General features: G+C 37.4%; 1 protein-coding gene across 1 annotated transcript in view; it reads right to left on the bottom strand.

Annotated features, from left to right (window-relative positions):
* The window catches only part of LOC128739757 (uncharacterized), a 34,259-nt gene extending 20,263 nt beyond the window's left edge, over positions 1 to 13,996 (bottom strand). The window contains 3 exon segments of the mRNA XM_053835257.1: positions 3,615 to 3,802; positions 3,867 to 4,082; positions 13,858 to 13,996. Of these exon segments, the coding sequence (XP_053691232.1) occupies positions 3,615 to 3,802; positions 3,867 to 4,082; positions 13,858 to 13,996 (543 nt within the window).
* Between the last annotated feature and the right edge of the window lie 4,069 nt (positions 13,997 to 18,065).

The raw sequence follows: 18,065 nt of genomic DNA, 5'->3' as shown, positions 1-18,065 counted from the left end.
TCGTAAAAATCGTTTAATTCAAGGTTATTATTAAACATTCTTTTAGCTTTTTCGCTTAAAAAACAAGATTGCGAATGTAACTCTTTGAATGCATTCACTATTTTAGTATCAACCATGGTCATTGCCAGTATATTTGTTGCGTATAGTATTCCATGGTCGCATACATGATTACTTGAATGTGAATCTATGAAGAAAACGACAATTTTAGCTATAGTAAATCATAAAATTCAAAGAATTTTATAATTTTTTAAAAAAATAACACCTTCACCATTTTTTGCTAAAAACTTTATGCATATGTGTATATTAAATCGCCAAAGTTTCATCAAGATCCGTTTGCCGCTTTTTGAGTTATGCTTTAGTAAAATTGGTCTGTTTTTAACCTGAATTAGGCTATAACTTATTAACTCATAAAGATAAAGCAAAATAGTCTTCTGCAAAAATATTCTTCTCTTACGTATACAAATTTTTGTAGAACATCATATTGAGCTATCTGTTGAGATGAATGAGTTATAAGAGGAAATATGATTTTACTGGTCGTCCACAAACAAAGGTCCACTGCAGACAATACGTAAGAGTTAGAAATTTGGAATGTTTAGAAAAGTTACGTGAAATTAATCTATCTTTGATGTTTTGAAACTAAAAAATATAAAACAAACTACTTTAAAAAATTATTACTTGACTTGTTGTTACGGTATCATCTGAACATTGGACGACCCTTTCAAAAGATGCGTCATGTTTTCATTCAAAAAGTTGCCAAAGACTTCATTGAGCTAGAATATCCCGTTAAGGCGCAATCATTTTTGTCCGTCTAAAATCGCTTTCTGGACCATAGTGCAGCGTCCTGAAGCATCGCTCTATGGCGTAAGATTGACTCGATTTATTTTGATTTTGTCAAAGCCCTTGATACTGTTCCACATAATCTCGTCATCGACAAATTGGACATCATGGTTCACTGAATGACTAGGCCCATACTTGTCTGACCGTAGAGCCTTCGTTAAAGTGCATTACGTGCACTCCACAATATTCTGCAAGTCGTCTGGGGCACATGAGATCACGAAATTCTTCAGCTATCTTGAACATAAACCCAAACTGTCGGATGACTTTGACACTTTCTTAACTATAGTGGGTCCTAAGTGAAAGCGAAGTATCCGACGTTACACCCATATCACAAACTTGGTTTACTCTAGTTACTGTCCGATCACACATGGTATAGGTGAATATATCTGGTATGGACTTTCTATGAAATGAAATTGCACAACACTTCTCGATACTCTAACGGTAAAGGCTTGTTCGCGACAAAATCTGGACACCTTAATTTTGCAATAAAACAAATTTGCTAGAAGTTTAATCCATGATACAATTTTATATCATTTATGTGTGTATCGTTAATAATTATCAAACAAATTAACATTACTTATTTGATTTGCATGAAAAATTGGCGAACTTTGGAGTTTAACCTTGCCATGAGGGTTAGTGCAGACTTGTTGGCAACCAATTTAGCTGCGTTTGTTCAAGATTTTCGAAATTTATCTATAGTTGTTGCTTGTTGCTTGTGCTGGGACACCTCTCTCTTCACCAAAGCCCAATACCGCTCGATGGGGCGTAACTCTGGACGCATCATACCATTCCAAAACATCTTTGGCGTAGTGACAGGATGCCAAATCAGGCCAAAACAGCGAGGGTACATCATGGCTGTGTAAGAATGGTAACAATCGTTTCTGCAGGCATTCTTCACGGTATATTTCCTTGTTAACCGTTCTCGTAGTGATGTAAGTTTTGCTTGCTCGACCACAGCTGCATATGGCCTGCCATACTAAATATTTTTGGGAGAACTTGGCTTTCTTCTTTGTCCTAAAATGCTCTGCAACGCCATTCCGTTTCATGGCAGTGTAAAAAGACATACCAGCAAGCTGTTTAAAGTTTCTAGGACATACGTTTCATCGTCCATTATAACGCATGGAAACTTCGTTAAATATTCGAGATAAAGCGTGTTACGAGCGCGTGTTTTGGCCGTCGTATTTTGATTATCATTACGGTTTGGCACAGTCCTCACCTTGAAAGACTTCATGCCTTGTCGTTGCTTAGAAGTGTGCACGAATGTTGGCGACATTTTTAATGGTACGTACAGAAAGATCTGGTCTCCTCCGTAATATTTGTTTTACCTTCGCATCCTTGTGGGTGTTCCTCAGATCCGTTTTTGTTCCACTTCCCTTCTTCCTAGCTGTTGTCAAGCGAGTATCGAACGATTTTAAAACACTGTGCTTGGAGGAAATCCAAGCTTTTTGGCAAGTTTTCTTAACGAGAGATCCGGATTTTCATTGCGACCGCACACAATTGCTTTTCGCACCTGCTCTTCTTTCGACGCCATTTTACGTTGAGCGCTTGTAATATAAACAAGTGTTATATTTTCAGAAAGAACAGACATACGTCTGCCACTCTGCAAAATATTTCACTCATTGTTAACGTATTTCCGAAGCTGTGTATGTTTAGGGGTGTCCAAATTTTGTCGCGAACAAGCCTTAGAAGAATTCTTAAACACCACTGCATGAAAATGTCTACTAAGCTCTGGAGTTCTAAGGAGTCTGCTGTACTCCTGACAATAATAAACAGCTTGATATCGTCCTCAATCAGCATGTGACAATCATCCGGAAGCAAGAGCATAAGGTCGTCGTCTTCAGATTGCAGATTACCTATCTTCATACATACATAGAGCATACGATACAACACGTTGGATCGAAACTATCGTACAAGCGCAAAATTAATTCCAAATTTCTCCAATAGTATGCTGTAGTCAACTCGATCGAAAGCAGCTTTTAAATCGGTATAAAACGCATCAATCGCATCAATGGCACCTACGCTCATGTTTTGTAGGCATGTTGCTGTGAATTGTCTTATTGGAGCTGCATTCATCGTCGAAACTTCCTTTGTCGACGATCTAAAAAAAATCGTGTGATCACCATTCCTGTCGACTACGTCGCATTACGAGCAAATATCAACCAACGATTGTCTGGAACGTATCAACCCTATCCCCGATTTTGGTGTTACAATCGATTCGAAGCCGAGGCTTAACGAGCACATGAGCCTAATTACTGCCAAAGCTAACACAGTGCTTGGTTTTATGTGGCGTCATGATTCCGGATTCACCGGCGTTTATTGTCTCAGGACGCTGTTTTGCTCGCTTATCCGAAGCATTTTGGAGTATGCATCCCCTGTTTCGGCGCCTTCTCACCTAACGCAATCACTTGCGATTGAGCGTTTGGGAAAGAAATTTTTGCGATTCGTCTTGCGTCAGCTACCTTCTGTTAATCTTCCAAGTTATTCAGACCGTTGTCTGTTGATTAACCTGGAGATACTCTCAGCCAGGCGAGTCAAACAGCAGTAGGTATTTATCTTTGATCTCATAACAGGAAACGTTGAATGTTCCGAGCTCCTGGATCACATCGTTTTCTTCAAACCAGCTAGCTAGGTTTACAGTGACAATTCTTACCCGGTTCACGCTACGCTGACAGTTCGGTGCACAAAAACAATCCCAGCTGGATCCTCTCTTTGGTCGCAACACACGAAGAAGGATCATGAACACATAAAGTAAACTATTATATTATCTAATGGCTTACCATAGGACAACTGGTGCTACATGTAAGACCGATTGAGTTCACAAACGGTTCCGATGTCCCACTGTGCAAGCATTCAAAATTCATACACGTGGTGCTGTTGATCATACTAAACCATCTTTCGCCAACATGCTTCCTGGTGACGGTACCATTGATAACTACTTCGCAAAATTCATCTAGTGGAGAATTTTCTACAAACACATATATAAATGAGTACTCAGCACAGCATAATTCCAAGGTACAGCCAATACTAACCACATTCGTACAGTGTGCAGCATCTTCCCTTAACAGCCCTCGCCGGAACGGTCCGGTTCGCGTCACAGTACTGAACAACGGCCGGACACGCAGTGTAGTCACAGTACATACGAGTTACTTCACAACAATTGACCAGCTCTTTCCTGGTTCGTTCACCTGGTTGCAGTAAGCTTGCCGGTATTTCGACTGCCGGTGGACACTTTTCCGGATCACAATCTGTTGAGGAGCAGAAAAACAAACCAAATATTAAATCGGTGACCTATTTTTAATTCATAACTAGCCAGCACCTGAAACATCAGGTAGTTCAAGTTCAAGCAAGCGGTACACCTAACCTTGAGTCATGCGAGTTAACATATGCCTGAGAAACGTGCTAGCGGAACGCGGTTAACGCGTAGCAATTTAGCAAACTAGCCGGTATAGCTAGGAACATTGAATTTGCATTTTTCAATATGTTTGCTCTGTCTTAGTGCAGCGACTACCTCAACTTGCGTACTTCGACCGCATCAATGGAATCGATCAGCCGTTTAACACGTCTTTCTATGTAGTCATATGATGAGCCGATTCCACCGGTTCGATAAGCGAGCATACCTACCAGTTACGTACGGGTAAGATGGAATTTCGTACATATTCAAGCTACATTGCCATTTGTGCAACCTTAACAGTGACACTCTTAGTACTACGGGTATTGAGCACGTGCTTAAGTGAACTGGTAAGCAGGTAATGCTTGTGGTGCCAGAAAGGATAAGCCGGAACAGAATTCCGCTACCGGTCCAACAATGCAATGGATCAATGCCGGTTTCTTGTAATTAGTATAGATATGTTTCTAAGCACATCATTAACTGTACACAGTGTACCATTTCAATGTCTTATATATCATTTTGAAGTACTCTTTGTTGGCAGAGACTACAAAGACATTGTGTCATTAACATCATGTGGCAGTAAGTTTCTACCATTATGGAAAATTTGTAAAAAGAATAGCACTTGGGAGAAATTAGTCAGGATTATTTGATTTTTTGCAACTGAAATGAAACTGCAAACAACTTTAAAAGTGACAAAATCAAATCAATATCAAAAACAAAAGTCAAAAGAAAAAATTGCAGACAAAGAATTGGAGACCCTCCTCAGAAAAAAATGTGCCAAACGCACGTAAGCACTAGAGGTGACACAAACCAACATTTCCAAAAACCACCATTTCCAAATTGATGCCAAAAATTATTACGTCGATTTGTAACTGGCAACAAAAAATGATCCACTGTAACAACCCGATTCTTAAGAGAACGTATGTCGAGCCCGACCCTCCAGTCTTTTTTTCAGGAGTTGCGAAAAAAATTTAGACCATTATATTCCTTTCATTTTACTGGTTAATTTAGGTCAAAAAAATGTTACCTACAAAGTCGCTCTAGCAAGACTTACTCTCATATTTGATAAAATATGTAGCAATTCCCAACTCAGCGTGTTATATTTTTCTTCTTCGTAAAATTCCAATTATAGTTTAGGTATGTCTAGCGGATGGTTAATGCTTCAATGATAAAGTCAAATTAAATTATAGAATGATCTCAGCACATCCAACTGCAAAATTGCTTTTTGCTGATATTCTCCTTAATGCACTTTAGGTAAGCGCGAGTATTTATGTAAATTTTAACACTCCTGATATATTAGATAGGATAGCCCTATCCATCTAATTACTAATAAAACAGTAATTGCGATATAAAAATACGCTTACGGAGGTTGCATAGTAATCACGGCCGCTGTTGAGCCAAGAATTCGTGTTTGGCAATAAATTTCATCGCCATACACCACACGCCATCACACCAAAAATACGCGCCAGTCGAGGCTTAAGCTTTGACGACTTACAAACACCGACGTGAATGACAAGCATACTTATCTTTTAAAGGAATGTGTTTCACTAATAAACTATTCACGTGCTATCCACAGCTGATTTCGCACGCGATTGCTACCGTTCATAGGCGATATCGATAAACCGTTCGTTTCCCAGCATCTCTCGTCTATCACCGTACAGGAGCACATTAACGGTCAAAATGGTGCAGTTTGATCTAGTACAGTGAGTGCTCTCCAGATCAGATCGTTAAGTATGTGAGCTGCTATCAACCTCTGCCGGTATGATCTACCTTTTGAAACAAACCGCTGCGTCAACCGCAGGCAAGGTCCAGTTTCTCATTGTTCCGGGTGAGAATCTCACGACACCATTTCTCGTATGATCATTCATAATATAAAAACAAGTAAGTTTGAACTTGAACGGCGTCTAACAATTACAATTGTGTCTGGATAAGTGACATGTGCAAATGTCAAGGAAATCGTCTTACCTCGTTAGTAACCGTTCCGCTCTATTATGTAATAGAAACAGAAGAACTTACTGTTATCCAACGAATTGGCCATTAACGTCAATAATAAACTGTCAATTTATCTCAGCTGACTGACAAGCTGAGTCAGCCGGAACTTAGTTTTGATACGTAGCTCCTTTCATAATATTTATTTCACTTATTTATCTAGTTTAGCTGAGCTGTTTAACAGGTTGGTACTGGAATGGAAATAAGCTAACGGGTGGTAACCAAAATTCTGGATTTTTTACCCGGCCCCTATACTCAACAATAAACGAGCTCAGAGAAAAAAAGAGTACCATGCTGCATCAAAATCCGGACGGTACCAATATCCGGACACCTTCACTAATTTATCCTTATTATGCAATAATATATACAATTTATGAGGTGTAGCTATGTGGATTACTTTGCAAATATATATAAGATCGTTTAAACATAATCGGTGGTTAAGTAGGCTGCGCGAAATAACTTTAAGAAATCCAAACGTAATTTTGGTGTCAAATGCTGTCTTTTTTCTGCGAGTTATTTCAGATTACTAAAAAGTAGTGCTTTCGCGATTTAAAGTTTTGGGAACTTATTATTACGAAGAAATCAACTTCTTAGGCTTAGTATCAACAAAGAAGGTCAGTTTTAGTTAATTGAGACGGTGTCATTGATTAATGTGGTGAAATAAAGTGTATTTTTATAAATAATAATACTGTCCGGATTTCAAACCATGTTTTTAAATCCGGACATGTTTGACAATTGATGGTAACTACCTAATGTTTTTCTTAGAAAATGCGAAAGGACACGTTCAACCAGGCAGAAGGTGTAGTAAGAGAAGGAGATTCGATCCATGGAACCGTCAAAATATTTGAAATTCCAACTTACTTTAAGGCATTTAATGCAGAAGTACTAAATCACTTTCGTTTTCTGGTTAGGTAAGTGGGTCAGTGTAGCACTTGACTAAAATCGTACCGTTAATGACACCAAAGTGACATTAAAAGTAAAAAATTGTATAGAGAGATGATTATTTAATACTACATTTTACAAGTGATAAGTTGTTGACTTATAGGCATACATTTCTTAGACAAAATACTGGAAACTTTTGCCTGTCCGGAAAACGATTCAAAAGTGTCCGGATATTAAATAAATAATAAATAATATTGATTCACTGAGATGTGAGGTGTCCGGATTTATGAACAAGACAAGCCTGTTTATTTCTCTTATTTTAATGTATTTTATTGAGTTTTTATTGTAAAACACGTCAATTATTGAAAATTTAGGCTTTATATTTGATTATAATACAATTATTGTTTACGGAACATATTAAACATATGACCTGCTTAAGTGTCCGGATATTGATGCAGCATGGTACGTATGGGTTAGCAACTGGCCCTGCAATTGTCCTGCACCTAACAGCTGGCTGCGAAGTCTGTCGTATGCAGACAGAAGGTCAGTTTCGATAACGGAATGTAGAACCTAGGCTTTGCTTTGCTTTTATTGGTTAGCTCTCTCTCTCTCTCTCTCTCTCTCTCTCTCTCTCTCTCTCTCTCTCTCTCTCTCTCTCTCTCTCTCTCTCTCTCTCTCTCTCTCTCTCTCTCTCTCTCTCTCTCTCTCTCTCCTTTTTTCGTCAATATTTGTTTTGTTTATGCTTACCCAGTGTTGCTTAAAATGGCGTCGAACCAAGAAGCATTTCAGGAGCACGTTGTACACTTCTACAAACTGCCACAGAAATCTTGGCAAAAAGTATACGGTACAACATTTAAAAAGCGAATATGTTGCGGCTTCGTCTGTTTACCATATCCCAAGATGCCCAACAACTAAATTCGCAAGCAAGGTAGTGGAAGACCAGTCAAAATTATGGACACAGAAAGACAGCGTACTCTTTCTCGTGCCTTCTACAATAAGCCCTCTGGTTTGACTCTGGTCACGACCCGAAAAATCTGTCTCATTGCGTCCAATCGAAGATTTCTTCAGGATTTTGAGTTCCTTGATTTACAAAAATAACTGGAGAGCCATGAACTGCAAACAGTTGATTGGTAGAATCAAGAGATACATTCGCAAAGTTGACATGACGGCCGTACAACGCTCCTGTTCCGACATCAAACGGAAGCTTCACCGAACAGCCGATTACGGCCGTTTTCAAAAGTACACTAATTTTTTCAACAATGGATAATGTATCTTTAATAATTTATCTCTTATTAGTTGGTAAATCAGATCTTCTTTATGTATCTTTGTCTTTTTTTGACAGTTTGAGAAAAAAAATCCAAAATTTTAGTTGTCACCCGTTATTACACCGATGACAAAAGGATAAAAAGTATGCACAAGTTGTGCCACTTCAAACAATTTTAAGAAGGTCCGTTTATTTTATTTTTACCTTTGTTATACTATATAACAAAGGTTTAGAAATTGGTCGAAAAACACGAAATTGATCCAAGGCCCGGAGGTCCGAGTCACATATACCAATCGATAGGGTTCGGCAAACTGAGCAATGTCTGTGTGTGTGTGTGTATGTATGTGTGTATGTGTGTATGTGTGTATGTGTGTTCGCTCCGAATTTTCTATCGCCTGTTACTCGGAGATGGCTGAACCGATTCGACCGCTATTACTTTTGTTTGAAAGGTATTATTACCTAGTATATCACATTTAAATTGTCTCGTGGTCTGACTTTTCGTTTGAAAGTTATAAGCAAAAATGTGAAAACTACGTGACACGGTTTTCTCCGGAACCACGCAACCAATTTTAACAATCTTAGTACCAAACGAAAGCTCTTACTATTACTAAACATTTTGCTAAGTTTTATTGAAAACGGACAAGCAGTTTAAAAGTTAGCCTTGAAAAACCTGTTTTGACTATGTACAAATGAACGCCTGTTTCTCAGAGATGGCCAAACCGATTTACACGCTATTAGTTTCATTTGGCAGGTAATATAGAACGGATACATCTTAAACATTTTACATTTGCTGGTAGTTTTGCTGCATACAGACACAATTTTTTCCATATGAAGAAACGAGAACAAATTCCAGTTGGGTCAATTGCGGTACACCTCACATGCTACTTGCTTCGTTTCTGTGATGTCGGTTTATGCTAATCTTGTTTCCTAACAATTTAAAGTATTAGTGCATTAAATAATGCTGACATTTTACTCATAACAAGTTTACTGAAGAATATACGTTAGTATATACGTAATATACGATTTGTAACTTTATAACAATATGGCATTCAAAAACACATGTTGTACAAAATACAACAGCGTGAGTAACCGAAAGTTAATAAAAATTGATGAAATTTATTCAAGAAAACTTTATTGTTGTGAATCAAATAGAATGGCAATACAAGAAATTACGCATAATTCAAAAACTTATAAACTAGACCTTTACTACTCAATGTATATGTTAAAGAATAATATTTCATCTTACAACTTACTTTTACTTGCACTTACCCTCATTAGTAACAACTTACTCAGCAATTTCATGAGAAAAGGAACTATCAAAATTTATAAGTGCTTCTATTTGGTTCAAATTTTGTAAACTTATTCAATTTCCAAAAATTTCATGTAAGCCAAACGTGTCGATTTCTATCTCAAATAGCAAGTAAGATCGTATAACAAAGGTTCCTTTCACCACTAGGTGGATTAAATCAGGTTTTTTGACTTAGCATTACTTCTTACGGAAAAGAAAAGTCTAAAATCGAAATCTAAAACGAGAAAAAGTAATTAAGTTTTGAACACTTTTCAACTCTTTTATTTCGTAAACGATCAGCAAAATTTTTGCAAAAATCGTTCAGTAATTCATCTCCTGGTTGACTTCTAAGGGAATGAAAATTGTTAATTAAGATAGTGTAAAGTCTCTACATTTTGCTCGCGATTTTCTAACTCCAAGGCAAGTCTTCAGAAAGTTCGCAGCAAATGGAAAATTATATATCGTTTAAAGACTGTGCTTGAAAATAATCAGACACATTGATTGGTTTGTAACTTTTTAGCTTATGGGTAAAAATTGAATAAACTTTGACTGAACTAACTAAGAGTGTAATGCCAACCAACATTTTTTTGTTGAATAGTAGCTTATTCAACTACTCGAAAGGGTGTCCCACATCAAACTGCATCACGGAAAAAACGCTGTAGAACATTTTCCATTGGGTATTTTCTTTGAAAAATCTGGCTAGAAATGGTATAGAGTGTATTGTGTACCCTGTATTTTTATCACTGTCAGTTTTTCGAAAATTGGAAAAAATGGCGTCACCCGAAAAGCAACGTCGCGAATTGATTTTGCGCAAGCACTTGGAAAATCCTCAACAATCTCATCGGGACAACGGAAAACAACTCGGAATTGTGCGATCAACGGTGAGTCATGTAGTTAAATGTTAAATGAAACTCTGAGCATCGAACGGAAGGAGAAATGTGGTCAGAATGGATGTTCTATTAGTGATCAGGACCACAAGCGTGTCGTGAAAGCGTTTAAGCTGAATGCCAATGCTTCGGTCAGGGATGTGGCCAAAAAATTGAATCTGTCCAAGTCTTGCGTTCAGAGAGCCAAGGACCGGGAGGAACTGCATACGTACAAAGCGCAGAAGGCTCCAAATCATGACGAACGGCAAAATACGATGGGAAAGTCACGGCCCGGAAACTGTACATCCAGATGCTGACCAAGCCTCATTGGCTCATCATAGATGATGAGACTTACGTCAAGGGAAGGCGGACTTCCGGCAGTTTCCTAAGCTACTGTTTTTCACCGCCCAGCACAAGTTTCATATTCCGGAGGAAATAAGGGAGCAGACACTTTCAAAGTTTGCCAAGAAATACATGATTTGGCAAGCGAACTGCTCATGTGGCAAACGGAGTACATCGTTCGTGACTACCGGGACTGTAAACGGGCAGATCTACTTCAAGGAGTGTCTACAGAAGCGTCTGCTTCGTCTGTCGAAGCAACACGAGGGCCCTACGATCTTCTGGTCGGATTGAGCTTCGTGCCACTATTCAAAGGATGTCCTAGAGTGGCACGAAGCCAACGAAGTCACTTTCATCCCCAAGGACATGAACCCCCCAACGCATCGGCACTAAGGCCCATCGAAAAATACTGGGCTATTATGAAGCATTATGAGTGGAGTTAAGCGAAAGGTGCGAACATACGGTTATGGTATTGAAGTTGAATGAAATAAATATTTCATTTATATTTTACTGTCTGAATGTTTGAAAAGGATCGATCAATTAGGTAATTTTCAACAACATTTCTTCCGTGGTGCAATTTGATGTGGTACACCCTGTAATTACATGAAAAATTGCATATGAAATATGCTGCATATATTATTTGGGGCTGTGCAAAGCCTCCTCTCGTTACGCTTAGACGACATTAAAGTGCTTGATCAACAAAAACATAGATTTTGTGCCTGAGGAAAAGAATCCTTCCACCAGCCATGGCACGATCGCTTTGCTGCGATTTTGATTCATTTCACATTTCACTGTATACCACCTCAGCTAAGCAGAATTTGAAAAAGCCACGTTTAGGACATTTGTAGAGCTAGTTATTACATACAATATTGCTGAACAAGGCTTTGCTGTATCTTTTGTATTTACGGCACTTCATTACACTGCAAACTCGCTGGTTGTCAAGCGTATATAACGCGACTTGATATGTAAAACTTGATCTAAAAATAATGTCATCTGCTATAATAGAACTAAGCACAGCTTTCGATACTGGGAATTATTTTAATTGTGCGCTATTAATTATCTAAGAATCTTGAACTGAATAAAACAAACTAAGAAACTGGGTCAATCGCTAGTTCTGCGGTGTGGAATTAAATGCAAATTGTATGCACAGATCACTTCTAGTGAATAGCACATGTAACCACACGAGTAGCCAGGTGCTACTTCTAAATATTTGAATGCCAACGATGCACTAGCCATCACAGGAGACTGTTAGATTACAATTGCATCTCTATAACTTTTGTGCCTCTTATCCAATAAACCGCATGTATAACCGCGAGTCGCTGATTTCCATTGATTTTATCGTTGCATATGATTAGATAACTCACTAACCAGGTGAACGGTCGAAAGATTTATTAGAAATAAATTGTTTATTCCAAGTTCGTCGAAGCAGTAAGGTGACCTGTATAGGTAATGTCGGTTTGATGATACGCGAATTCATGAACTCCGATTTCCTTTGGATTTTTTGTTACTTTTACTTTGTCGCACAAAAAGTGTTCCGCATGGATCACCGTTATTGCTAAAAAGGTTATTCACTTGTGGCGTGGGTAGTGTTTTAAAATGTTTTTTACCCCTCACGGTGTGACTTCTACGAGTGAGTTCATTATTGTGTTAGCAAATAAAAAAGAAGTGATTCTTTTGGAATGTATAAGCTAGTATAAGTAAAAACTTGTTCCTATTTTGGAAATTTTCTACCAACTTACTATTCCAAAATTCTTAAATGAACCCCTTCGAACTTCCACTTTTGTTGTGTTTTTTCGCTCTGTTCCCTTCAAGGATTGTCCCGCCGTATGAATACTAGAAACTCTTTTGTTTCATTAGTTTCTTCTACCATTCCCGTCAAGACTGAAACAGGAGTTTGAATCTGTGCACTAGAATAAGGTCATTTTCTCCACAAAACATCAACTTCTGGCAGCTTGGGAAGAAAATTTAAACTCGTTTTGTTTCTGAATAAGTTCTACAGACCAAATCTGTTCTCATAATTTACCGGTTGTCTAATTTAGTTGAAATACTACTTCCAAGTATGCGCGCCATGATAATCGATGTGCATTTTTTATTAGATAATCGACGATAGCCGGATGTAAGCAAGCATCAAGTCGATACGTTCCACACTAGTTAATGGTTAAATGAGTTCACTAGCTCACTGAGTCAGTTCTAAGCTGTCTTCCTGGTTGATCATCGCAGGTGAAGGGTATCGGTTTGAGAAGAAACGTTACTAGAATACATCATAACATTCTATTCATTGCATGTACGGTAGCAATCGACACAAAGCTGTCCGGCACAGTTATATTGGAGCATCATTAATAACCGTTGCTGACGGATAGGTAGCAACAGTTGATTTTCCTGTCCGGACTCCCCCTACTCCGATTAGCGTTTAGTCATGCGGTGTAATTTTTTCTTACTACAAACAATGAAATAAATCACACGAGATCAAGTGACAAATTTTTGGAATATCCGGCGGGGAACGTAATTCACATTAATCCAGATCATTATTTGGGACGCTAAGCAAGCGGACGGGGATTTTGTCATGCTCCGACACGTTTTCATGGGAAGTCCCTGGTCCCTTGTGGGGTCTTTTGCCAACGTCACTGGTCGATGGTGTATTATTCTTTTACGCACTATTCGTTCGCTTTGTGAAACGACGACAGTCATCACATGATGCCTTAGATTTTCCGTTATTTAAGACACTTTTAAAAGTTTTCAATTTCAGGGAATCCCACAGTAGATGGAGGAATAATTGCGCCTTCATTTCCGATTCTGCAACCTAATCCAGACATCATTCATTGCCGGTCTCACAGCGCAGAAATTTAAATTACTCTTATTATTGGTTATCTAATCTCGCGACTCAGGTTTATCTTTAAGTGGCGGTCTTTATTTTGGCGGTTGTCCACGATTTCATCATAAACTAACTGTCAACATTGACTTACGAACTACGAAACAATGTTATAAAAACCTGCTCCGTACTCACCTGAGCTGACAACTTGACCATGAATTGCGGAGAACAACAAGCCCGAAGCGACGACAGTCATTAGCAGGCTGCTGCCCGTCCGCTGGAGATGCATCTGAAGATGCAGACGATTACCACCACAACCCCCGTCGGCTTTCATCTGGTGCTTTTATGTGCTAGCTAATTGATCGATGAGCTGTCTATTGCTAAAACGGTTTGCCACCAGCTTCTGATGTTGCAACACAAATCAACGCGCAATAAGCCAATCTCCCGAGCTAACAGTATTCATATCATTTACCAAATTGGCATCGCTTAGGGAATATTCCTAGTCCTAAGGAATACGTTTTAGCGATTAACCTACAAAAAGAGACAAATATATAACTATGATTGCATAACGAAAAAACATTTTTATATAAATTTGGTACGTGGGATTACATCTAGAAAAAAGCGTAAAACAGTATTTGTAATATGTAATTATAAATAATATTTTTATATAGGCGAAACACAGTTATCGGAAGAAAAATGGAACTCAATTCAGTTATTTGAAAAATAGTAAAGAGGGAGACAGTAAAATAAAATCCAGAAATAATTTTTAATCATCTCTGCATAAGACAGTGATGATACCTTCGTTGTCTAAATATATATTTACATTCGAACCAGAGATCATGTATAAAAATATTGATAAAAATATTGACCCACTCAACCACTCAGGCATAAAAGTCACCGACAATAACAAGTGGTCTTCTTCTAATGAATGAGCTCATCAGCTGGCTCGTCCAGCATTTAGTTCTCTTGAATATCTCCTGAGAATTCTCTTAAAATGTATAAACTAAGTAGTTTGAATCAGAAAAACGGCAAAAGGAATTTAAAAGTAGGGAATTGTCCCTACTACCTATTATGAAATAGATTTTTTGGTACTAGCTTGTGGTCGGATCATCCAATCGTATCTTTTTGCTGAAAACAGCAAATTTTTTTCGCCTAAAACAAAAAAGTTAAAACAAAATTGGAAAGCAGTGTTTACAATTATTTGAGCCGTTCCAAAATATTGTGGTCTATTGACCATTTTTGTCAAAAATGAGATTTTTGCATAAATCGCATCTTTTTGCGTAATTCGACTATTGTTTTTTAAAGCCATATTCAAATCCAAATTACCAAAAGTAACCAACAACGATGAAAAAATCGACAGTATTCGTAATGTGTGAACAGCGAAAGTCTAATAAATCTCAAGTGATCATACCATCTCCGATTTCAATTAAATCTACACCTATAAAAATGGATTTCTGTCTGTCTGTCTGTCGGGATGTTCCTTATAGAATCGAAAACTACTTGAGACCCCTCCCCTCTTTAGAAGGGGAATTATGACCCCTCCCCTGTACAGCAATCGGAGCCTGCCACAAAAGACGATCATTAAGACTGTCGCAGTGGCCTTTTAACCCAATGCCCTTCTGGCATACAAAAAACAAATGACCCCTCCCCCCTTCAATAGTGGGAGGGCTCCAATACAAATGAAATACAAATACACTCAAGTCGCTTTTTACGCGAAAGATACGTCCCACGTAAATCAAAACCGCGTAAATTCCGAAATTCGCGTAGAAAAACAGCGTAAATTCCGAAATTCGCGTAAAAAAACCAAAATTTCGTATAAAAAAACTGTGAATTTCAACACAACGCGAAAAAATAGACGTTTGAGCACATCCGCGTAAATTCCGAAAATCGCGTAAAAAACCGCGTAAATTCCGAAATCCGCGTAAAAAACCGCGTTAATTCCGAAATTCGCGTAATAACTCATAACTAGAGAACTAATCAAGCAAATGGAACCAAATTTGGTGTGTGGGGCGTTTTGGAGGCAGGAATTTTTTATGATGGTTTGAGACCCCTCACCCCTGTGGTAGGGGGATAAGGACTCTCATACAAATGAAACAGAAATTTTTGCGTAACTCAAAAACTAATCGAACTCGAGAAATTTTAGACTCTTTCATAAAACATTAGTCATTAGAGTGATTCCACGGAGTTTCGCAAATCGCTTTTAATTTGTTATTTTTGCTTTAGCTGAAACTTTGCATAGCTGTTATGTTTAGGAAAATTTGTCATTTTATCATATCACTTACACTCAAGTCTTTTTTTACACGGGGGATACGTGCCGTGTAAAATAAAACCGTTTAAAAAAACCGCGTTTATTCGAAAAATGTTGTAAAAAACCGCGTTAATTCAAAAATCGTCATAAAAGATTAATCCTTACTCTGTATGTATTAGATAATAAATAAATAAATAAATAAAATAAACCGTATTAATTCAAAAATCGACGTAAAAAAACCGCGTTAATTCAAAACCACCAAAAAAATCGCTCGAATTTAAAAATCGCTGAAAAAACCGCGTTAATTCGAAAAATGATGTAAAAAAAACCGTGTTAATTCAAAAATCGTCATAAAAAACCGTGTTAATTTTAAAACCGTCATAAAAAACCGCGGTAATACAAAAATCGTAAAAATAAACCGTGTAACAAAGATTGGATTTTTTTAAGATCTAGACTGCTTTTTCAAAAGTGCCTAACCAAAAATGGTGCTAATCCATTAAATATTTTATATTGGAAAAAAGGTTTATTTGATCGAAATAGTGTCTTCAGCAAAGTTGTAGATAATAAAATTGACTTTCTAAAAAAATATGTGCACTGCAAAAAAAACTGAAAAAAAAGAAAATAATAGTTTGATTAATAAATTAAATAAAGTTAAATATCTAAAAAAGTGCATTTTATAAAAATTTTATTTTTTAACATGTTAAAGGTAACAATATACACTACTTTTTCAGAAAGTTTCATTGCTGGCGAATGAAGTGCAAATAAGTTATAATACAGTAGACTCTCGGAAAAGTTAACTCTCTGAAAAGGTAATTGTTCAGAAAAGTTAAGCGAATATCAGCTCTCGTGCAACGCTCTAAAAAGTCAATTTTTGCCTTAACTTTTCTGAGAGTTTGAATTTTTGGTTGTCCAAGCGTTCGTCCACACACGTGCGTTTACCTTCTATCTTTATTTCTCATTTTTCAGTTTATTGTCGCCGTACCACAGTTTCATACACAGTCGCATCATAACTGGGATTAAATTAAACTTTTGTATATAGATGTATATAGATGTATATACATTGATTTGTATTTTGTATATATAGTTCAATACGAGCACATAGTTACTTCAGGATTATTGATAACATACTGGAAAAGCGCAAACTCAGATGAATTTAAAATGCAAAAAAAGGAACAGCAAGGAACTAAAAATAAGCGCGAACATAATCAAAACGTAGTCGCAGAAAAAACAAAAGTAATTTTAATTATAAATTATAAAAAATTTTAAACTTACTGAAAGGAACTAAGTATTATTTCATAAAGATCTTGCTACATATTTCTTTCCATTACAACTTCCAAATACATAAAAATGTGTATCCTATATCCCGGAAAGCACTTTTCGCTTTTGTATTTATCATTTTTAGGACTACTCGGAAAAGTTAATAGTTCGGAGAGTACACTGTATTTTGAAAATTTCATGTTTTTTTTATTTTTACCAAAAATATTTTTTAGTGTTCAACTTCTTCTAAAGATGAGAATTATATATATAAGCTAACGCCTCCACGTGGCCATACCCGATAATCCTCTAATGAGTAACCAGGCTAGGAGGTTGTTTGTTTGTTTGTTTGATTATAGTCACTTTAACCAGCTTGGGCCATTCGTGACTTCTGCGGGGTTGGGATTTGAACCCGAGTCCTCGGCGTGAGAGGCGTGAATGCTAACCACTACGCCGGGACTGACCCCAGGCTAGGAGGTGCAATGCAGGGTGGTTCCCGGCTGCCTGATCACAAAACTGTGATTTTGGGCAGACAGCTGAGCCACACGGCCTTGTCAGTAGGTAACTCAAATGACGTAACTCTATTCCATTCGTAGGACTGCTAGTGAGATTGTTCACTTCATTTCATCTTAATATCATATTATTAATATCATTACAATTAATATCATATATATGGAAGGCTCCTCCTCCTCCTCCTAATACTATCACTACTACTACTACTACTTTAGACTTGAAGCTTCACTTGAAATTAAACTAGAAATTGAACTTTAATTTAAACTCGAAGTTGGACTTGAACTTGGACTTCAAGTTAGATTTGAAATTTAAAACTTGGCATGAAATTGGACGTACAAATGCATTTTAAAGTGGCCCTAAAATTAAATTGGAAATTTTGCTTGAAATT

The sequence above is a fragment of the Sabethes cyaneus genome, chromosome 3, assembly GCF_943734655.1.
Source record: "Sabethes cyaneus chromosome 3, idSabCyanKW18_F2, whole genome shotgun sequence".
Taxonomy (NCBI): Eukaryota; Metazoa; Arthropoda; class Insecta; order Diptera; family Culicidae; genus Sabethes; species Sabethes cyaneus.
Note: the sequence above shows the minus strand (reverse complement) of the source record. Positions and strands in the feature narration are given on the sequence as shown.